The following is a 23,321-nucleotide window of genomic DNA, read 5'->3' as shown; positions in this document are numbered from 1 at the left end:
TATGATACTTATGGAATAAGAGATCAGGGAAAGTTACAAAAAACAATAACAAACCAACTTGCAAACACCGAGAACGTCTTATTACATTATTACATGATGTTAAATATATCTTTATCAAGGAATAAAAAGCATCGAGTTCAATTCTGCTATGATCGAGTATGATCAAGTATGAATGATTGAGTATGAACGATCGAGTATGATCGAGTATGAACAACCGAGTATGATTGAGTTCAATGTCGCTATGATCGAGTATGATTAAGTATGAACGATCGAGTATGATCAGGCATGATCGAGTATGTTCAAGCATGATCAAGTATGTTCAAGCGTGATCGAGTATGATTGAGTATAGTTGAGAGAGATGTGAGAAAGAGGACTGCCGATATGCGTGAAGTGGAAGGAAAATGAAACGTGACATACGATACGCAGAAGAAAATGAAATGATGAGATACGAAACACGAAAAGAAAATGGGCCCGCAAGCAATTTAAATCGCTGAGATAGGATAATGGACCCCCAAACACTAAGATGATATATCAATCCATGTTATACCATTTCATGTTGGGTTCCAAAACAACCCTTGAAAGATAAATCAAATAGGTGTTCTTTATTTAAATTTTCTTTTTGCCCTATGTTATTTTTATAGCTCATTTATCATTGTTTTTATAATTTGATTCTTAATTGAAAACAATAGATTAAATTATAGAAAATACCCATGAACTTTATACTTCATTTTAAAAAAAACTCTTGAACTTTCAAATGTTTTAATCACATATATATATATATTTTTAAATTGATTCTTATCATTAGTTTTGGATGAAAAATATCCTTAAACTTTTGAAAGTTTCAAGAATGTCGTTTTAACTCTACAATATATATACACATACACACACACACATACATATATATAATACCTTTACTATTAGTATATGATAAAGTCTGTTAATACCTCTATTTAAAAAATATATTTGAACTTTCAAAAATTGTATCAGTACACTTAACCTCTAAAAAAGTTTTTTTTTTTTTTTTTTTTAAAAAAAGTCCTTACAATTAGTATACAAATAAAACAATCATTTATCTATACCCCATCACATCCCTTCTTATAGTTTCTCTCTCTCGTGCTTTAACTTTTTCCTAATACTTCTTTCTTTTTCCTCTTATTTTCATCTCTTCTTCAATTCTCTCTTACTTTCCTTCTTCCATACTTCAATTCAACTACTCCTTGAATTAAGGTATACAAGTTATAACAAAAAGAGAGAGAATGATAGAGCCACCAAAAAGACTTTAATGTTTTATCAATGTTGTATGTTAATATAAAGTGTATATTAATTTTTCGTTTGAGTTCAACACACACACAAAAGAAAAATATATTAAGAATTTGAGTCATAATTCTTAAGACAACCAATAGTAGCGAAAAGATAAAACACATGCATTGCTAAATTTGTATCAATAGTTATCTTGTTGATCATCTTTGCAATTCAAATTAGTCTATTTGTTGCGAGTAGCTACGAAGGTTTCTCGTGATCGAATATGCTATTTCTTTTGTTGATCATTTTTTTTAACAATTCATCTAAGCTATGAGGGGAAATTTGATTTTGGAGCTTCGTGGGATTTTATGTTTTAACTTAAAATGTTAAGTCCTATTTGGTCGCGAAGAAGATTGGGGTAAATTTTAGGCAAATGGAGAAAACAAATGTGAGTATCTATTGACAAAAAAGATGGCATATGTATGACTTGTTATTGAATTATTTATTTTTCAACTAAAAGATAACTAAAAAAAATCGATTATACTAATTATAAGAGCATTTTTATTATTTTTTTAAAAGTTAAAGGTATCAATGCCTATTTCAAAAGTTTAAGCATATTTTTGAAATGAGATACTACCGAATTCCAAATGAGTATTTGAAAGGAAAATGATATTGACAATGACAAAAGTGATACTGGTCGTGCCAAAATAACTCTCAAATGTATTATAATTTAAGGATGTTTTCAAATATAGAAAAATGAGCCAACTTATTTACAAATATAGTAAAATGTTATTGTCTTTTGGTGATAGATAATGAAACAATGATAGAACTATCAGTATCTATTATTGACACCGATAAATATTTATCAGTATCTATAATTATTTATTATAGATAGATAATGATATTTTACTATAATTAAGAATACTTTTCATAGTTTTACCATTTTAATAATCATAGACTTTAAGGGAAAAAGAAAAAAACAAAACTCTATCGTCACTAAAAACTTTGGCATTTCAAAATCACGGCCCAAATGGCAGCGGTCCATTTAGAGTAATTTTGCAAAAACAGGGCCCAAACACAATGAGACGCTGCAAAGCGATACGTATTTACGAGGCTCCATTGGCTAAACCCTTCCCCATTTTTCATATTTTTTTTTGCCTGTTCATCTCAAATCTCTCTTTCTCAGCCATGTCCTCTGATAAAATCCGCTCTCCGTTGCTTTTCGGTGCTTAATTTCCAGCCGCTTCCCTTGTTAATCGGTTTTCTCCGTCGAGTTTTCACAGCAGTCGGTGGAATCGGCTAGGGTTCATGGAAGCTCCAATATTTGAGGGTTTGAATATCAATTGAACTCCGTTGTTAGTGTTAAAAGTGAGCGTTCCCTGTTCTGGATTGCGAAGCTCCGTGAAATAAACGCGTTGGAGATGGGGAGTGAGGATCCTGTCGATGATCGGACGTTCAAGGTTGATTTCACCGGCGAGGGAATGGCGAAACTTAGAGAGAGGATAAAGCTGAAGATGAAGGAATTCATGGGCGATTATACTGACGACACTCTCGTGGTACGGACTACCCTAGCCTTTTAACATTCATGTGCCTGAGAGGTTTTTTTTTCCAAGCAATGGGATTATAGATTTTCTGACGAGTCTGCCTAGGTGTTTTAGAATTTCTTTTAGGTTATTCATGTGGAGGCCTTATTCTTCTTCCTAACTGGTTGTTGAGGTATGTGTTTGGTTGAAGAAATGGGAATGTAGCAGTCGCCGGTTGTTATATATTTGCTAATGCCGAATGAAAATAACAAATAGTTCTGGTTCTTTATCTTTAAGTAATTACGTGCCTTAGTTGAATTTTCTCTTATCTAGTAAGGAATTCGCGAAAGGTTGATGGTTGATGTTTAATGAGATATACTCCAACTTGATGCCATGTATTATTCTTCATCCAAAGCAGACTGCATCTTTTAATGTGATATGCAATAGCCTATTTAAGAATTTGGTTAGCCGTCATCTTGCTTATCTGTCTGCTCCTCTTTGGTAAAAAACCTCCCTGAGCTAGGTGAACCGTGAACTTGCAACTGAGATTATTCGTTTAGTGTTTGATGAGCTAGGTGAGATATAAGTACATTGAAATAATGAAATGTACAAAAAAGGAAGAATCTAATTAGCATGAAAATAATAGTTGAAGTTACAGAATAGCCTATAACTATTACCTCCAAATGTGATGATTAAAATAATGTTCTCCTTAAACAACTAAGAATAGTTGGCAATAATCTTGTAGAGGCAAGAGATTGAGATTGAGCAAATTGAATGAAAATATGTTGTACTCTTTGTCTTTGCATTAGATTTTTCTGTTGAGGGATGTATTGAGAATGTCATTATGAAGAAAGATCTTGGAGTACTCATAATATCTCATCATGAGGGTGTTTCAAGAGTTCTAAAGAATTTAGTGGCAAATCCATTGTGTCTTTTGATTTTTTAACTCCCACAATATAAGATAGCTGAAATAATTTTGTACCCTACAGTTAGCTTCTGTCTAAACTAAAGCAATCCTTGGGGGGTCACTTAGGTCGGGATCTGATTTGAATTGGTTGGCTTACACGGTGTTTTTTAAAGCTCAAGGCGCAATAGTCTTCTAGGCTTAAACGCAAGATGCAAAAAAAAGCAGTCTTTCTTTTGTGAGGTGCACTATATATAAAAGTAATACATAAAGAAGTGAGAGCATAGTTGAAGTGGAAATATGAAAAAAGAAGTGAGAGCATAGTTGAAGTGGAAATATGAAAAAAGACCCTTAAACACAAGAAGTTTTTCATTTAGGCTTGTAAATTTGATTTTTTTTTTAGTTAATAAAGATGGAAAAATCTTAATCATAACTATATTTTAAAAATAATGAAAAAGCCCTGAGGCCCAGCGCTTCACAAAAGGCGCGCACCTTATTTTGTGAACCTCGCCTTTTGGCGCTAGACTTGCGCCTTGAGCCTAGGTGCACGCCTGAGAGGGTTTTTTTAAAATACCGAGCTTACATTTTACCACCTCTATTTTTGAGTATGGATATTGGAGTAAGTAGGAAATGCCTTTTGAATGTGTGTGTGGAAAGAGCTAGTGTTATAGTCTTCTTCCCCTATTGATACGTCTCCTCTTGCCTTCTTGCGTGCTATGTGGATTTGTCTTCACATCCAAACATTTCCTTTCCAAATTAGATCCCTGTATTGAGATTTGAGATTAGTATTACAAGATTGGTAGCTTCAAGTAGGGAAAAGTCTTGCAAGTGGTCTAGAGCTTTGGGATCAACAAGAATTTCAACTTTTTTGAAAGTTTCATCTTTCAGCAAGTTTTTCGTCTTCTTTAATTTACAAATCAACCATATCTTAGCCAACCCTCGAGACTAAAGTAGAGTTCCACCAACTTTTGAAGTCTTTGAGAAATTGTTGTGCTTGAGCCTCATATTTATTTATAAATTAATATAAAGGATTGGATCTCGTTTGATACTTGAAGATTCAAGAAGGGTTAATAGATGTAGGAGGTAGGTGTTTCAAGGTGTTGTAACTCTAAAATTTGAGATTTAGAGGAACCATTCATGGGAGACTAGAATCTATCAACAATGGACAAAATAAGCCATGTTGGATCAAGTTAACTTGGCTATGTTACGAGGGAAGGATATCAATGAGGGAGAGGTTGCCAATAACCTTGTCAAGGAGCTTTGTGCTTTTGGGAGGGCTTTTGTAGATGAATTTCCCCCAATTTCATCAAGGGGGTGTTTCGGGTGCTGAGTTGGTTATTATATTTTGTAGGTTATAATAGTCCGTAGTTTATAATAGTTTGTGTTTAGGATGCAGACTATTTTAATCTGGATTATAATAATTTGTGTTTGGGGTGCATACTATTTTAGTGTGCGTAGAAAATAGTAAACACTGTAACAAAGAGGGAAAGAGAGGATGTGTAGGAAATAGTAAATACTGTAATAAATAGTAAACACTCTAACAGAGAGAGATTTGAAATAGTAATCCTGTAGTTGCTATAGGGAAGCCTATGAATCAGGGGAGGTTAGTGACTTGAAATTCAAGGCTTTTGCAACAAAGCTTTGTTGGCTAAACGGCTTTGGCGATTTGCCCTTGATCTTGAATCCTTATGGTAGAAAATTATGTTAGGTACTTAAGCACCTTGGAGAACCACACCCCAAAAGCTAGCTATTGGGTGGGAGGACTAAGCCACTTACATACCACATTGGTCATCCCATTCTAACCAATATGGGACCAATGCATCCCATACTACCTTGATTCCTAACAATACCCCATCCCCGAAAAGTTGACATCTTGACGGCTACTCCGACGGTACTTCACTCGGCCACACTCGGTCAGAACCCTCTGTCGGTTCCACTCTGGAACGTCAACAACAAGCTCTGTTTCGATTATTAGGTACTTAAGCACTGGTGGGAAAACCAAGCCACTTAAGTACCACATTGGTCATCCCGTTCTAACCAATGTGGGACAAGGAATCCTATATTACCTTGGTTCCTAACAAATTATTCGGAGCAAGCATGGTCCCCATGCTTATGAGTGGGTGGCGAACAGGGTTAAAGGCACACATCAAAACCTTTGAAGAGACATTTCCTCACATTTTCCTTCCTTTTCTCATCTTGTTCTCTCTGTTGTGGGGGAGGGAAAGGAAATGTACTTTTGGGAAGATCTTTGGGTGGGGGATGGACCCTTTTCCTTAGGGTCGCCGTAGTTATATCATTTGTCCTCTTTTAAAAATTGTTGGGTGTCAGATTTCTTGATCTGATCGGGGAGTTCAGTCTCTTTCTCCTTTGGGTTCCTTTGGTCTTTGTCCAATAAGGAAGCGATGTAGGTGATCTCTCTTCTATCCTTGATTGAGAGTTTTGACTTTAGCCTTGTGAGGAAGAATGTTTCGGTGTGGAGTCCTCCTCCTTTGGAGGGCTTCTCCCACTGTTAAGTCGGTCTTTGACGTGTTATGGAAGATATAGATTCCAAAGAAAACGAAGTTCTTTTCTTGGCAAGTTTTGCGGGCGTGTGAACACTATGGATAGGATTATAAGAAAGATGTCTTTGCTTATGGGCCCTTGGTGTTGCATCCTTGGTTGGAAGGCGAGGAAAACCTTGATCACCATCTTCGGGAGTGTCAGTTTGCAAGATCTGTGTGGAATGACTTCTTTCAGGAGTTTAGTTTTGTGTTCACTCGCCAGAGGATGTTCGTTTGATGATCAGGGAATTCCTCCTCCAACCGCCTTTCAAAAGGGAAGGCCGTTTCTTTGGGATGTTGGGGTGTGGGCAATTTTGTGGGATCTTTTGGGAGAGAGAAACAACAGAGTGTTTTGTGGCGTGGAGAGAGGCCCTAGTGAAGTTTGGTCCTCAGTAAGGTTCCACGTCTCTCTTTGGGCTTCGGTCTCGAATTTTTTTGGTAATTATTCTCTAGGTAACATTTTACTTAGTTGTTGGAAGCCCTTTCTTTAAGGAGTTTTGTGGGTTATTTTTATTTTTTATTTTTATATGTCCTTGTATTCTTTCATTTTTTCTCATAGTTGTTTCTGTTAAAAAAAAAATGGAGGTTATAATAGTTGGAAACACCGACTATTGTAATTGGAGTCCCAAACAGGGATGGGCCACCATAATAGCTCACTCCACCCCCTTAAAGTTGGTGGCCAAACACCCCCTCAAAAATATTGAAGTCTCTTCCTACTCCATTAGCCATAACAACGGCACCCAAGATTTTCCAATTTACCTAAAAAGAAACCTGGATATAGACATCTTGAGAGGGGCCAGAAATATTGAACAGCTTGAGAGGAAGAAAAAATAGCAGTGGAAAGTTTTGAGGGAGTCCAGCCTTCTCTTAGGCAGAAGAGTCTAGCATGGTTCATCCTTTTGGATCTGAGGATTGCTGTACTACGTGGACTGGTTGGGGCTAATTAGCTCTTGGAGAGTCGTGGGAGTTCTGTACCAATTTTTCTTTTAGAGTTTTCTTCAAACCACACTGGAAACATTCATCTTGATAAGAAGATGCCATCTTTTGAAGAGAGCATTAACCATAGTAATCTTGCTTCTTCTTCTTTTACTTTTCTATTGTCTCAATGCGCTTCTTTCTTTACATTCTTTTGAAGATTGCATTTCATTTGAAATTTTGAACTCATCCTTCCAATTTTTCATGGTCTTAAATTCCTGCTCCCTCCACAAAGAACATTTTCATTTTTTTGGAATCTGAGAGGCTTTTACCTGCTGTCTAGTGCACTTTTGAGTCACCTTAAGTAGAAGACATTATTTAATGCAATGGATATTGATGGGATCCGGTAGGAGCTAGATATCTCCACAAATAGAGGCTTTCACTCGCTGTCTAGTGCACTTTTGAGTCACCTTAAATAGAAGATGTTATAACTTACTTCAGGTATCTTTGAGGCCTTCGTAGGCTTTCAAATGCTAATTAGTTCATTTTATTGCCTTGGTGCTAGATAAAGAAAGGTAATTGGAAAGCTAGTTTATAAATTGGCTGGGGGGACTTTTCCCTCTATTCCTTGTTCCCCTGCCTTTATCATTAATTTGCTTTTAAAAAATTGTTTTGTGGCCTCGATTCTTCTGCCATTCGGGACTTCCTTGTCTATCTCTCTTAGTCTTGGTCATTTGCCTTACTGATTGAGAATCTTCAAATATTACGGCTCTTCTAACTTTAATTGGTGATTTTGTTGTTTGGTAGGTGAGAAGTGATCTTAGTTTGTGTAGCTCATTCCCTTTGGGCGTTTCTTTTCCCATATCTCTTTTTGTCGCTGTCGAGTGAATCCTTTGTCTTTGAGTCCTACCATCTTCTTATTGTTTTGGAAGATTAAAGTCTCGAAGAAGGTTACCTTTTTTCGAAGTAGACTTTCCTTGGTAGGGTTAATACGTTGGATCGCGTTCATAGGGTTGTGCCTAAGGTCAAGCCCAACATTGCACCATTTGTAGGGGACCACCTGAGGATCTAGATAATCTCATGTGGTCCTGTTAGTTTGCAAGATTGTTGTAGAGCAACTTTTTTGAATCATTCTTTTTCAGGTTGGCCTAGCAGAGAACTTGCAGTTCCATGTTCGAGGAGGTTCTCTCCCTTTTCTCTTTTTGTGAAAAGGGGTCAGCTTCTTGTGGTTAGCATGTCTTTTATGCTATTGTCTGGGGAGTTTGGATGGAAAGGAATAATAAAATTTTAAGTAGAGTGGAGCAATCTGTGGGTGAGGTGTGGTCCTTTATTAGGTTTCATACCTTGTTTGGGTTTTTGTTTATAAAGGCTTCTGTAATTATCCCTCAGGTCTCATTTTGGTTAGCTGGAGCCCCTTTTAGAGTAGTCGGACTCTTCTTGGGGTATTTTTTTAATTTGTTTATTCTCCATGTGTTCTTACATTTTTCTCAATGAAATCTCAGATTTTTTATAATAATTAAAGAAAGAAAATACTAGTTTATAGAGCTGAATGCTTGGAAAATTATTTTGAGATGTTGGCATTTATTTAAGTGACGTGGTATTGAGCCTTTGAATATCCTTTGCTTTCTCTCTCAGGCGGTGCTGTATGAGATTGTGGAAACTTTCTTCACTGTATTTTTAATTTAATTCAGCATTATACTTCTGTATTTTTCATATACCTGTTTGTTTGTTGCTAAGATTGTGTCCATGTTTCATTTTTCTATATTTATTGTAATATGGTTTGAATTTACTTCAGAGACTGGGATTTAAAGTGTCTGTTTGAAGAGATCAAGTTTTATTAAATTTAATGAATGTTCTTTGGTAGGAATACGTGATTGTCTTGTTGAGGAACGGCAGGCGCAAAGAAGAAGCACAGAATGAACTTAATGTATTTTTGGCAGATGATAGCCATTCTTTTGTATCTTGGTAATTTGATTCTCATCCCTCTTGTTCATATTTGTAATTGGGGTGGTAACTTGTGTTGAGACTTGTGTTAAGTCATTCTTGCAGCCAGTTGACTAATTGTTTTGAGCTTCATTTCAATAGGCTGTGGGACCATCTGGCTTCAAGTATGGATTTATATGTGGAGCCGCCTACTAAATCTTCTGCCAATGAGGTGCCCAGACCAAAGTCTCCAGTAGCAGAACCAGACACAATAAATAACTCTCACAATCTGGAGTCTGATTCAGAAAGAGGGAAGTCTGAAAAATTATCTAGTAGACGGCGTAATAGGGAATGGAGAGGAATTGCTAATGATGAAACCCGTGTTGTTCCAAGATCTGAAGTTAGTCGTGTCAAGCATTCTTCTCCTGAACAAGTTCCTAGTCATAGGAAAAGGAGCCGAGCGGATGATCATCAAGGCACTGAGGTTCATTATCTGACTTTTCTCTTCTAAGTTTGTACCTAGCGGCAGTTAACTGGGTTTTAAAATGTGAAAATTTTCTGGGAGGGGGAACCCATGGTCCCTAGGGTTGATTCTCTTCCTTGTTATGAATATGTTCCTTTTGTTGTTTCTTATTAAAAAAAAAATGTTCTTTTTAAACGTGAAATTTAAATTGGTGGTTTGCTGAACAATATCTTGTTTCTCAGTTTGCAATGCAATAGCTTTGAAATTTTAGGAATCCACAATTTTTTGTTCACAACTGCATGTTCTTATGTACTTAAAATTTTAAGTATCTTAATTTAAATAAAGTCCTCAATTAAGTATGTTGTCCAAGTCCTACTCGCCCTTGTGTGCGTGTCTTGTTTTTTTTACTGCTTTTGAACGAACTCTTAATTTCTTCTCCTTGCAATGTCAATATGTTTAAATTCAAAATTTTCTTTTATGTAATACAGCTATATTGTAATGCATCTTTTTTGGTGCTTTGGGAGTTTTCTTTCTCCCTCCATTTCGTTTATCAATGAAATTGTTTCCCAATCCAAAAAAAGGTATGCTTGGTTTATTTTCGTGATAATAATTTGACTGCTGTACTAAACTACCTTAGTTTTTGGTACTTTTAGTTATTGAAAACAACTTGGTTCAGAATATTGAATGGTTTATTGATGCATTATTCTAATGGGAAATAAATTCTCACGTTTCTTGTTTTACAGAGGGAGGCAGCCTTTCAGGTAAGCATTGCTGCTCCTCGGAGGCTGCTCCAGTTTGCAATGCGAGATGCTGTTGCCACCACTAGGCCCTCTAGTGCAGCTAAGGAGCCCCATTCAAAACGTCTTCGTTCAGTAGTTTCTACATCCAATAGTGACACAACTAATTGTCCTAGGAGGCTTCAATCGGTTGCAAAAGTTCCAAATCCTATGGCAACTGTGATTAAGGCTGTGACAGAGGCAGCTGAAGATGTGGTCAGAGTTAAATCCTCCAGTGTTTTTGACCGACTTGGTCGTCAATCTCGTGATATGGATTTAACAGAGTCCAGTGGTCAACTTGCAGAATATGGAGTAACTTCTGTTGAGAACGATAAATATGGGGATATGAATCATACGGAGGATCGACCATACTCAGCCACCTATCTCGAGAGAAACAATTATAGTGGAAAATATGCTCTCAATGAGGCCATGTTTGAACCTGAAACTGAATTAGCATCAGATTCTGCATCTGAAAATGAAGATGTTAATATTCAGGGTCACAGAATATTCGAAGATTCTTGGACTGCTGAATCAGGAGTAAGAAGGGGAGGCAATTTACGGACTGTGCCATTCCGGGCAGTTGAGAATTCTGATGATGAACGTGTGACACAATATAAACAGAAGGATCAACCTTCCTTGGTTGCAAATTCCTCACGTGACATTGTAAATATCTCTGTGAATGTTAATACTTGGAAACCACCTCACTATCAGGACCCAGGGCAGATTCCTGAACTTGCTGGTCAAAAGTTTTTGCAGGAGAGTGAATTACAACGTACCAGATCTGCTGTGCAAGTTATGGAGAATGGCGAGCCAGTGACTCTTGTTAACCAACGGAAAAGACCTGCGCCAGACCTTCAAAAGGAGTTCCAGAAACCTCCTTTATCTGCTAATGGTGGGCTCTCTTTTCTGGTGTCTGGCTCTTCTATTTAAATAATAATTTGTACGATTCTTTTGTTTTCTCTCTTTTTCTTTCTATTAGTGAGGTTTCTAATTCTATTTTTTCCCTGTATTTGGCCATCAACAATTCGTTTGGGCTCATACTTTATTATTCTCTAGTTAGTATTTCATTTTAAACAACTTTCTCATGTTACCTCAAGCAGGCCAATTTCCTGGCACTCGTCCTCTAGAGGAAGCTGATGCTCGAACCATTTTTGTTAGCAATGTAAGAAGTCTCTCTTTTGCTGCTTCTGTGAACTGGTGACTGTACATCACCTTACGTTAATTTTTACATACAGGTTCACTTTGCCGCTACAAAGGATAGCCTGTCTAGGCATTTCAACAAGTTTGGAGAAGTTGTAAAAGTTATCATAGTAACCGATGCAACCACCGGGCAACCCAGAGGGTGAGGTGTTACAGTTCTTTAGTGTACTTCAGCTATCTTTTTCTATTACCTCTACTACATACTACAAAGTTCCCTACGTTTCTTTTTAATAAATTGAGTGATGTGATTGGAGCAGGTCGGCTTATGTGGAGTTCATGAGAAAAGAATCTGCAGAGAATGCGTTGTCTCTTGATGGGACTTCGTTTATGTCTAGGATTCTGAAGGTACCGTTCGTATTTCTAACATTTTGCTCTAGTATGTAGCATCACTCAAAGTATAAGTGTTGGCAAACTTAACCTTCTATTGTTTTGTTTTTTTTCCCTTCCCTTTTGTGTGTGTGTTTATCGTTTATATCTTGAAATGGAAATGGATCTAGAAGCAAACAGAACAAATGTGCAGGCTTCTTTCAGTTTTGGGCTTTATTTTTGTTTAGTTTGGTTTCTCATTAAAAAAAAGAAACACTTGGCTGCATATGGTCAACTTATTTCTTCCACTGGTATTATAATTTGAACATTTTTATCTTTCCGGTTCAAACAAAGATAAATAAATAAACATTTATATCGTGATGTGAAAACCATGCCACATGACAAACACAACTAGCACGATATCAGATATCTTTTAGTCAAGTAGCGCTCAGTATCAGATTGATTTGAACCCAGTGTGTTGAGGTATCTGCTGCGTAATGTGAGTAGTCAATGAATGAAGCTGCCAAGTTTGATTGATTTGTCAATTGCAGGTCGTAAGGAAAAATGCTTCACAAGTAGAAGGTGCTTCAACTGCTACCTGGCCTCGTGCTGTGCGAGGCTCGCCATTTCCTACTCCTAGATTTACCAGAGTTCCATTCATGAGAGGCGTTCCGGGTGGATTTAGGGCTCGTTCCCTGATGAAACTTGGCGCCAGGAGCATGCAGTGGAAGCGGGATAGCCAGACCACAACTGCTGAAACTGGTGCTTCTCCCTCTGGTAATTCTGTACCCTCATCTGGTGCTCGTAGTCTCACCTATGTTCGAACAGAATCTAAGCCAGCGAACAAGTAGGAACCACTTGATCGAGAGTTCTCTCCTCAAGACACTATTCAAAATTATTTTGCTGAAAGAAAATGACGCAGATCCTCCCAAAATTTGTTTTCTTTTTTGGTGGTTCATGATTTTTCATGCATCATGGTGGAGGAGTTTGAGAAAGAAGACACCACGGGAAGTTTTAGCAGTTTGTAGGAGGCATATTTTTTTTTCCCCTTTTTTTGTTTCCATTGGGGAAAGGAAATTGGTGAGTGTTATAGGTAGGAAACTCATAATGGCGGTTCGGATGATTTCATAATTTTGAGCTCCCCCTTCTGATTCAGAATATTCTTGTTCAGTTACTAGATTAAAATTTGTGAATAGGGGTAAGAGTAGACGTTTTTCTTTTGTTGAACGGATATTGTGATATTTTGTAATTTTTATTACTGTTGTGACACAAGAGAATGAAAAGAGAAAAAAAGAATAGAGTTACATGAAAAGAAAATGAAATAAATTTACCTAGTTTGTGTATCACGGCTTTTGTACCTCTACACTAGCATGTTTTTGCATTGGTATAGCATGTTTTTGCATTGGTATTACCTGTTTCAGGTAGTTTTGAAAATTTTGGGCCTCTAATGGGGGATTTATTTATCCAGTTTGTAAGTTATTAGAAAATGCAATGCATTAGCCTGAGCTGTTGCTTCCTTTGGCTGTGCTACAACCAGTGGTTGTGGGCAGGATCTTACAAAAGTTTCGTGTGATGCTTGTGTTAACATTTAGGAGTTATGGATTGTACTACTCTCAGGATAGTAATTAAATATTAGTAATTAAATATTATGGCATTAATTCTGGAAAACACGCACTTTTATTTTTATATATATATAGAGAGAGAAGTTAGAGAGATGTTTAATGAAATTGGTCACTGGGAGACATGTATATAGAGATTTTATGACCCAGAGCTAGCGTTCTAATGGTGAGGGGAGGTTGAATATATGCATACTAAGAAGACGTTTATTGGATATGTATTAAATACGTGCTAGTTAAACACTGGTGGTACATAATAAATATAGACGCATTGAACGAGAAAATTAAAAGGATATTGTCCTTTTAGAAACTATTTAGGAAAATATTGTTTTCAAACTATTTGTAAAAATATTATTATTATTTTTTTTTTAAAATAAGTCGAGGGTTGAAAATTCGACCTAGATAGGTCGAATTTTGAACCCTCGACCTTCCTTTCACTTGTCGAATTTTGAACCTTCGACCTTAGCCTTCCTAACATTATTATTGAGTCTGTTTAATTATCATTCCGGAGACCTTTCTCTATCAAAAGATCGTATTTCTAAATTTTTATAAGGTCTCCCTAGAATTCCTTCCAAAGCTTGTTGAATAATTTTTACAGATTCTGTCATCTCAGCAAGTCTGACTAAATAACGAGCTAATAAATCTCATTCTTTTTGCTACTGAACTTTCCAATCAAATTCGAGAGCGAGATTTTGAGAGAGCGAAAGTTTGTGAGAGCGAGATTTTGAGCGAGAGCGGGATTTTGAGCAAGAGCGAGGGCGTGGGCGTGGGCGAGGGCGAGGGCGTGGATGTGAGCGTGAGCGAGATAGCAAGATTTTGAGCGAGAGCGAGAATACTGTACAAATTTCCTTTTTAATTATTACACATTCCACCTTCTTCTTTCTAATCTTTTTTAAAAAATTTTCATTTTATAAAAACAATTTCTAAAAATATTTTATTATTTTATTTAAACTCTAAAAAGAATAAATTAAAAAATAAAAATAACTCATAAAAATAAAAAAATGTAAATTAAAGATCTCATTTATATAAAAATAATTACAAAAATCAATGTGTCCCACAAGGCGGACGTCGTCGATTTCAAGCTGGTTGTCGTTGTCGCCTTTGAACATGAGGTTCCTCGGGTTCTTCTTGATGTTGCTCTGGTACCTCTGCAGGCGCTTCATAATATAAATATTCATTATGCTCTCCACGACCCCGACCATGTCCATGCACGTATGAAGACGAAGAACCAGCTAAGTCATAATGTCCTTAACCAAATGTTGGCATCATCATCATCGGACTAACATAATTAGTTTGACTCTGCGTCTGCGTCATAGGGGGCAACTCTTTCACATTATGTGCAACCTCATCAAACTTATCCTTCCCCAACAGGTCCTTTACGTCTAGGAGCTGGTGGAGGAACAATAGGTATATCGTACATATAATGAATTTCCTCCATATAGCTTTGGTTGTCACTCATATAGCAAAAACTTGGTTCGGATCATTCGCAACCTCACGGAGTCTACTGTTGTTCGATCTCTGTGAATTATAAAATAATTAGACAATATTTAAAATAAATTTAAATTAAAAAAATTAGATAATATTCATTCATTTACCAGATGACCCACAACTGCTCCCGGACGAGTGACGTAGCGCCTTGTGATATTATTATACCAATGAATATATTCTGGAGTGACATCTGTGTCAAACTGTTCAAGAGAAACCCCACTGCAATAAACCTTGCACGATAGTGCCATCGCACTACCAAATGTGCAACTTTTTCGGACCAATCTCCAGTCCTTAGGTTAATATCATGTGGGATATCCTGCTGAATTGTCTCACCACCCTATCTGGAAGATGCCACGACCATTCGTACAAAAATTAGGCAAAGTATGCACAATAATTTTGTACGGCTCCCAAATAACTTGAAACACAAAATATTATATTAGAGAATATTAAAGACAAATACAATAAAAATGTGAATAAAATAATCAATTAGGTTTAGTGTAATGTACCTGTTCAGGTTGAAGCAAATCAAACATGTATCTATAGTTGACTACATGTGTGGCTGTCCTAGTCACACAAAATTTGTCTCTCCACCTAAATTTTTAAATTGATAATTTAAATTTTAAATTAACAAGATTAGTGATATAAAAATTAAATTGAATTAAAAAAAACATACCGAGAATCGTAGGCTCGTCCAACTAACTGAGTGTCATTAACATGATGTAGCTGTGGAGCCATTGTTGGAAATCGCTCCCAAGCCCATAGTTGCAAAAGTATGAGAGACCCAGCTATCTCTCGAACCTCAAGTCTTGTTGCTTTGCATAGTTGTCTATACAACTATGCCAAGCATGCTCCACCCCACGAATACCGCCCCGTATCATAGAGGTTAGCTAACAGTGGCAGGAACATCAAGTGAACAAAATGACTTGATTTATCAAAAAATAGACTTCCACCCATCATTTGTAGTATATATGCTCGCGCATATCTTATGACGGTTTCCTCGTCTGCATCATCTGTGAGCTCACAAAATTGTGTTCCTAACCATTTGAAGAATGTTATCTGAGCAAGAGCATTTATAGGCAACATTTGAGCTCCTTTGAGGACTCCATTTATGCACTCTGATAGATTTGTTGTCATCCACCCATATCTAAATCCTCCATCATGTGCTTCAGTCCATTGCTCTAAACTAATGTTGTAAAAAAAACTTAGACATCTCCGATTTATTCCTTTGATATCTTCAATTGCTTTGTTGAACTTTTGAATTTGAAACTGACACCCGGCACGATAAACATAATTTTTCAATGAATTAAATTTATACTTTATTGAAGTTGTTGACGATATGTCGTAAGCAGAAACGATGGTGACATTTCGGTCCCGTCCAACCATTTGCTGGGTTGTTCACTGCTGCAATTATACCAGCATGTCGATCTAAAACTAAACACACCTCTTCGTGTATTACAATTTCTCTCAGGTGTTTCATACTTAGTGATCTCGAACAAGCCATCATACCGAGCGACACTGTTCATGTAACAAGTGGCAAGCATTCGGCATTCCATGTTCGCATTTTATGGTCGTTTGCTCACATTTTAACATGAACTACGAAGATTTTATTGAGGACTACTACAAATTGTCAACGTATGCCGAATGTTACTCTCCTCAATTTCAACCTGTACCGCATGAAGATTACTGGATCACGCACCCTAATATGCTCGTCTTACATCCTGATCCATCGTTGTTGAGAAGATCTGGTAAACCGAAAAGTTCACGTTATCACAACGAGATGGATTGGACAGAACCAGTCACTCGACAGCGATGTGGATTTTGTAACCAGTAAGGACATAACCGAAGGAAGTGTCATTCGTTACTAAGACGGGCTCTAGATACTAAGACGGGCTCCAGATTGTATTCAATTTTTTTTTGTAATCAATATAATAATCTAATATATTCAATTTGTTGTCTATTGATTATTCAATTATAGTATAATAATCTAATATATTCAATTTATTGTCTAATGATTATTTAATTATAGTATAATAATCTAAAATATTCAATTTGTTGTCTAATGATTATTCAATTATAGTATAATAATCTAATATATTCAAATATAGTCTAATGATTATTTAATTATGTATGACTATTAGCTATTTTTTCTCTTTTTTATATATATTTCTATGGAAAGTTCAAATAAAGTGAAGACTCTCGCTCTCTCCTAAGATCTCGCTATCTTAGTCTCGCTCTCTCCTAAGATCTCGCTCTCTCAATATCGCTCACTCCTAAGATCTTGCTCTCTCACTCTCGCTCTCTCTTAAGATCTCACTCTCGCTCCCTCCTAAGATTGCTCTCGCTCCCCCGCTCTCTCTCAATATCTCACTCTCTCTGTTATTGTTGTTATTTTTCCATTAATAATTATTAGCTTTCATTTCTTCTGGAACAATCACAAACACTTTTTTGATTATGGATCTACTTCCAGAAACTCAATGCGTAATCTTAGCATTCAATATGTATTCCTGAATAATCTCATTTTTCAATTATTCAACCATTTCATTTTACCAAATTTAATGTTAGTCAGATTAGCCAATATAAACTAAATCTCGCTCTCTCCAACATTCTCGCTTTGAATCTCGCTCTCTCCTAAAATCTCGCTTTGAATCTCGCTCTCTCTTAAAATCTCATTCAACATCTCACTCTCTCCTACTATCTCGCTTTGAATCTCGTTCTCTCCTTAATCTGCTTCAGCCCACTTATCTTCTTAATCGCTTTGAAGTTTCGACATGTGTGTAACCTTCGACAACCTAATATACAAAATTTTATTCGTAGACAAAGCTAATTCGAAATTGTCTTTCATTCCAAGGCATAACTTGTATCTATGCGCTTCATATTCGCCTGGGGTTCGCTCCTAGAAATATAGCCATCCCCACTCCCTCACGTCAATCCCACAAGCTTCCGTCTAATTCGAAATGATAAAAAATGCATAGGTTGTTAGAAGCAGCTCGAGTACACAGATACATATAGTATATCATCTCACTACTTTATTTCCTCTATTAGGGAAAAAGAAAAGTAATAAATCTGCAATCTCGAGGGTGGATGTGTGTCGAAACTTCAACCTTCGTTCGTCGAGTTCTCAACGTTCGACCTCTAGTCTCGAACTCTCAAAACAACAATATTTCTCTAATAAGTTTCAAAACAACAATATTTCTCTAATAAGTTTTAAAAACAACAATATTAATATTAAAGGTTCCACATGGAACACAAAAGGAAAATTACTTTTTGTGTTTTTAATCTCCAGTTCTAGAGAATATGTATGTGGATATATTCTAGATTATGAAGTCGTTGTAGTATTAAATTATTTAAAGGATTTTTTTAATCTTCAGAATGTATTCTAAGAATATGTTTGAAAAGTCGTTGGGGATTTTTTAAACTAATGCACTTATTCTTAAAAATTTGGTAGATTTTGAAAACATAGGACTAAATGTTTTCAGACTAAAAGGTAAATTTTTTCTATTTTAAGAATACGTTCTTATCTATGAGAAATTAAAGTGTGAAAGAATACAAAGAGGAATATAGCCAGTTGAGACTGATAGAGAAACTTGAGTAGTGATATGATTATGTTGAAAGGGTGAAGTTGAAAAAGAAACCAAAGACATTTTATCTTAAGAAATAATCATAGTAGAAATTGCTTGTGGAATTAATTATTTCCACTCATAATATAGTACCATATATGTTTCATATTTATGATATACATGCAACAACAACCATGACCAAGATAAAATGAATGCATTTGAGCAAGACAAGAAACAAATTGGGGCATTTTCTGCTGTTTCATTACTTGCACCAATCCCATGCTTTGGAGTTTGGGATCCATCATAACCAAAAACAAAATGAACAAGTGAAGAAATCCCAACCAAAAAAGTTCAATATTCTTTACACAGAAAACCTCCTAACATTCTATGCAACAGATAGAACAAACTCAAAACACCCTACAAATTTCAAACCCATTACTTTAGACACCAAAAATACAAAGCAAAAGAGGGAAAACAGAATTGAAAGCCAAAGCAACAGAAGAAGGAAATGCGGAGCCAGCAGCCATAGTAGGCATTGGAGCTATCTCATCTTCAATGCCATTAACCTTCTTCATTTCTAAGCACACCATTGCAAGAACCAAAACAACAGCAGCGGCAAAAGGAGGGAGTTTCATGGAGGAAGCCATTGAAGAGCAAATTTTGAGCTTGATTGTCTCTGTTTCAAGAGAGGGTTTTGTGTTCTGTTTTATAGGAAAAAAGTTGGGGTAAAAATGGAGGGTTTTTTTATGGATGCATGTTTGACATTTGGTTGTTGTTTGTAGATTGATTCATCAAAAGGTTATATGGTGTGTTAGATGTTGATTTTGGATGAAGCCACTAGAGATTGATTGTGCAGGGAGAATGATTTAAACTGAAATGATCCGTGATAATTGAAAAAAAGTTGTTTGTTTTTTTTAAGATTTTCAGTTCCCTATGGAAGTGGGAAAAGCTTCTCAATTTTGGACCATGAACTTGCCCTCACGCTATTAGCCTTATGGTCGGCTAAATGAGGTCCCCCTTTGTAGCAAATATCAAGGAGTTAGGGGGCTTTGTAGCAATTTAAATAATATACTTATTTTTTTTTAAAAAAAAATCCTACTTCTTTTCTAATCATTTTGTTTTTAATTTTTGTTTTTGAAAATTAATTCTATACAGACACTACTTCTACCTCTAAATTTCTTCTTTTGTTATCTATTTTTTTTTACCAATAGTTTAAAAAACCAAGTTAAAATATGAAAACTAGAAAAGTAGCTTTTAAAAAGTTGTTTTTGTTTTTGGAATATAACTAAGAATTCAACCATTGTACTTAAGAAAGATTGATTGTAAGAGATAGAGAGTAAATAGACTTAATTTTTAAAAATAAAAAACAAAAATTGAAATAGTTACCAAATGAGGTTAAAATTTTAAAATTTATTTTATTTATTTTGTTTAGTATAATAAGGAAGAGAGAAATTCAAACCATAGATCTCTTGGTTATTAACACATCCATATGTCAATATGCTTGCTTTCACAAGTTTGTTGTATTTTAGTTAATCTTAAAATGTTTATTTTAACCTCTAACTTTTAAGTTTATGTCATTTTGGTTTATTCTAACTTTTAAAATATTAATACGAACATGATTTCAAGCCAAGTAAGTTAGAGACAAATATTGGACAAAATGGGTTTAAGGTAGAGAAGTAACATAGCAAGAGTTAAAATGTTTGTTTCAAAAAGAAAAGTTTTGAAACTAAAGTAGAGATTTCAAAAGTTTAAAATCAAAATAAAACAAATTTAAAAATTGAAGGACCAAATAGAAAGAACTTAAAAATTTTAAAAATAAACAAGAGATTTCAACTTGTATGATTTTTAGTTAGGTGAAGATTCGAATCTTAACTTATGAGAATAAATACTAATACGTTAATTGTTGAGTTACACTTAAATTGGTTAATAAAAGTAATACATTTTGAAGTATTTTTTTAATTAACATTTTAAAGTAATTATAACCAATAATGTAATTAGTAAATAAATTGTCATATATTTATTGTGAATAAAGTTCTATGATGTGGTTGGCTTTGGGTTATATAATTTGATATGAAGAAATGTTGTGAAATTAAATTTGATTAATTCAAAGAATATTGTCAAATTAAACCAATTGCAAATACCCAACCGTATACATTCCTCCTACTAAAAATTGCAATATTTTTTTTAAAAAAATTTGCAAATCATTTTCAATGTAGAAAGTTATCAAATTATGGATTTGGATGACAAATATAAATTAAAAAGTTAGAAAAAAAGAGGGATAAATATCTAAAACAATTGCAGGATGAAGATTGAATGGCTCACATGTTCGAAAATAAATGTAATCTAAATATTTTAGAAAAATAAAATAGAAATTATAAGAATAATATAAAAAATGATAGAAACAAAACACTCCTCTTTCTCTGACATTATTGTGTTTGTGCACATAATAGGTAATCTTAGAAACAGGGTAATAATGTAATCTTTTCCTAATTTATAATGCAAATATTGGATAAATTTAAAGCATTCAAAATTAATTATATTTACAATTCTCTTAGAAACAATTTTATTTCCTTTATAGAGACACATTCTTTGATAGATTTCATTCGAGTTAATTGTTAATTCAAGAGAGAAAATATATGCCGTAAAAGTTGGATAATCTGATTTGATTTAGTGCATTATCATCGTATTATGGTGGACGTGTTTATATATATATATATATTTGAAGTAGTTTTTTTCTAATTAATTTTTTTTAAAGATTGCAAGAGTGAGATTTGAGATGGTAATTGATTCCTCTGGGAAGTAATTTAGCTAATTATGAAAATAAAAATGTTAATTAAAAAGAAGTATTATTGACTAATCATCAAATTTTCCCAAATTTAAAACAAACTATATAAAATAATAAATCTGACAATTAAGCGCACAGAAAATTCTGTCCAATATATAAATATCGACGGCAGCACATTAACCAATCCCTCGTATTATCTCCCTTCATTCCTTTTCCTCTCCTTCATCAATCCCACTATTGCAAGTAGTAAGCGGCGACGGAGAGCAATGAAGCCCCGATGACAGAGCTAATTGCCGGGAGACCAATGGCGGCGCCACTGCTTGGTCCAGGTGCTGGAGCCAACGCCTCATCGTGAGCCACGGCAGCGCTGACGGTTGCGGCAGCGAAGAGGACGGCGCAGGCGATCTTCTTCATCTCCATTGCGATTTTCAGTTTTTTTTTTTGGATTTGTGTGGTGTTTTATTCGGTGAGATGAATCGAACAAGAAGGATCGCCGAAAAACGCCTTCGATTTGGAAATTGCTGCCTGAGGAAAATGAGATGGAATGCACTTGATTTATAGGTGAAAACTGGAGCGATCTTCGGTGGAAGGTAATTTGATGAGGAAGTTGCAGAGCTATATTTAGAAGAGAGTTCCTGATTTGGAGGGAAATCGAAGAGGGCGATTCGTGGTTGGGAAATTAGGGCTTTTTTTTTGGGAATTTTGTTTGAATTTGATCCTTTCTCTCAAAACCGTTTTTCGTTTTCTTTCTTATTTTCCTTTTTCGAAATTATTCATTTCCTAATTCTTCAAAGGATAAGAAGAAATTAAATATAAGTCATAAATATATTTGTGTGGGGGTTATACTCATGGTATTAAATCTCTGACTCTGACCATATATCCACGTTGGGTGCATTCTAATTTGAGATCAGGATAATTTAACACGTGACGAGAAATTGGATGAATACAGAAATATAAATGTAGTCTGAGATGCACATATATATATTTTTGAGCTGACAAAAAAAGAGTAAATTTTTAAGTTTCATTTATAAAAATGATAAAAATGTTTCATAATTGTAAGAATAAAACAAACGAATTTATATAATAGAAAATACTAATTAGTAAATAACAAAATAATCAAATTAAATACAAACGAGAATGCAAAGATACAAGGTTTCAAAAACAACTCGAATACCATAAATATACCATACCTCACAAATACACGGTAAAAATTAAAAATAATTCGATATGATCATTCACTACAAGAAATAACGGATACGATAGCTAATGGAAAAAAACTATAACGGTATAACTTATTTACTTTGCTATAAAAAATGAGCTATATTGGATGCTATAATAAAGTATGAATATATAGCTTATTTACTTTGCTATAAAAACATTTAAATTTTAATAGCATTTTTTATTAAAGCTATAGTATGTATACTAAAATAATATGCTATCTTTAACTTATGATAGCACTTTTTTAACACTATAATATAATATTTATAGCTTTAATCTTATGATATACTACGATTATTTAGTCTTTTCTAATAGCTATAATTACTATAATAATCTTTTTATAGCCTTTTTTTTTTTCACTATATAAATTATGTTATAGCTTTGCTCATGGCTATAAAAAGTATAACTTTATTTCAACAATAATAATTTATATATCATTCTTCATATTTGTGTTAAAAATAAACTCGGGACTCAAGCCCAACCAACATATATTAAATACTTCATAACACATTAAATACCATGACTTTCATTCATAATTGATTTTTTTTTTAAATAATTTTATTTTAATATATATTGACAAAAATAGGGTAGGATTGAAAGTATTTTTTAAAATAGGTGTTTATTGAAACTATTGACAAAAGTAGGGTAGTGAAATCGTGTACGGGATACACGATTACCATTTAATCCAGTCAGCACCACGTTGACGGACTGGTTGACCGGTCACATGGAAACTCGTGGACCAGGTCCACGATTGCCATAATTGTGGACCCAGTCCACGATTTGTTTTTCTTTTTCTTTTTTTTTTTTTAAATAGATTGACTAATTATTTTTTTAATTGGAGATGTACAACAATATTAAGACTTTA

The 23,321-nt window shown here is 34.8% G+C and overlaps 1 protein-coding gene and 1 pseudogene across 3 annotated transcripts; one reads left to right on the top strand and one right to left on the bottom strand.

The window, feature by feature from the left end:
* Positions 1–2,323: 2,323 nt before the first annotated feature.
* LOC120090933 (RNA binding (RRM/RBD/RNP motifs) family protein) lies at positions 2,324–13,135 on the top strand. Of its 3 annotated transcripts, none has more exons than XM_039048631.2 (9): positions 2,376–2,798; positions 8,989–9,089; positions 9,210–9,531; positions 10,254–10,949; positions 11,034–11,178; positions 11,387–11,448; positions 11,522–11,628; positions 11,744–11,831; positions 12,344–13,135. In XM_039048631.2, exons 1-9 carry the CDS (start codon positions 2,664–2,666, stop codon positions 12,641–12,643), a joined length of 1,956 nt encoding a protein of 651 aa, XP_038904559.1. In that variant the 5' UTR covers positions 2,376–2,663; the 3' UTR covers positions 12,644–13,135. The 3 variants fall into 3 exon arrangements, with proteins under 3 accessions (XP_038904558.1, XP_038904559.1, XP_038904560.1); XM_039048632.2 differs by having other exon boundaries at positions 2,377–2,798; positions 11,043–11,178; XM_039048630.2 differs by having other exon boundaries at positions 2,324–2,798; positions 10,254–11,178.
* An 8,147-nt stretch (positions 13,136–21,282) lies between these two features.
* Positions 21,283–22,080, bottom strand: LOC120091614 (arabinogalactan protein 23 pseudogene; annotated as a pseudogene).
* Positions 22,081–23,321: the final 1,241 nt, after the last annotated feature.

The sequence above is a fragment of the Benincasa hispida genome, chromosome 11 (genome assembly GCF_027475165.1).
Source record: "Benincasa hispida cultivar pf3 chromosome 11, pf3_genome.v1.1, whole genome shotgun sequence".
Lineage (NCBI taxonomy): Eukaryota > Viridiplantae > Streptophyta > Magnoliopsida > Cucurbitales > Cucurbitaceae > Benincasa > Benincasa hispida.
The sequence above is the reverse complement of the archived record's forward strand: the minus strand, read 5'-3'. Positions and strand labels throughout refer to the sequence as shown.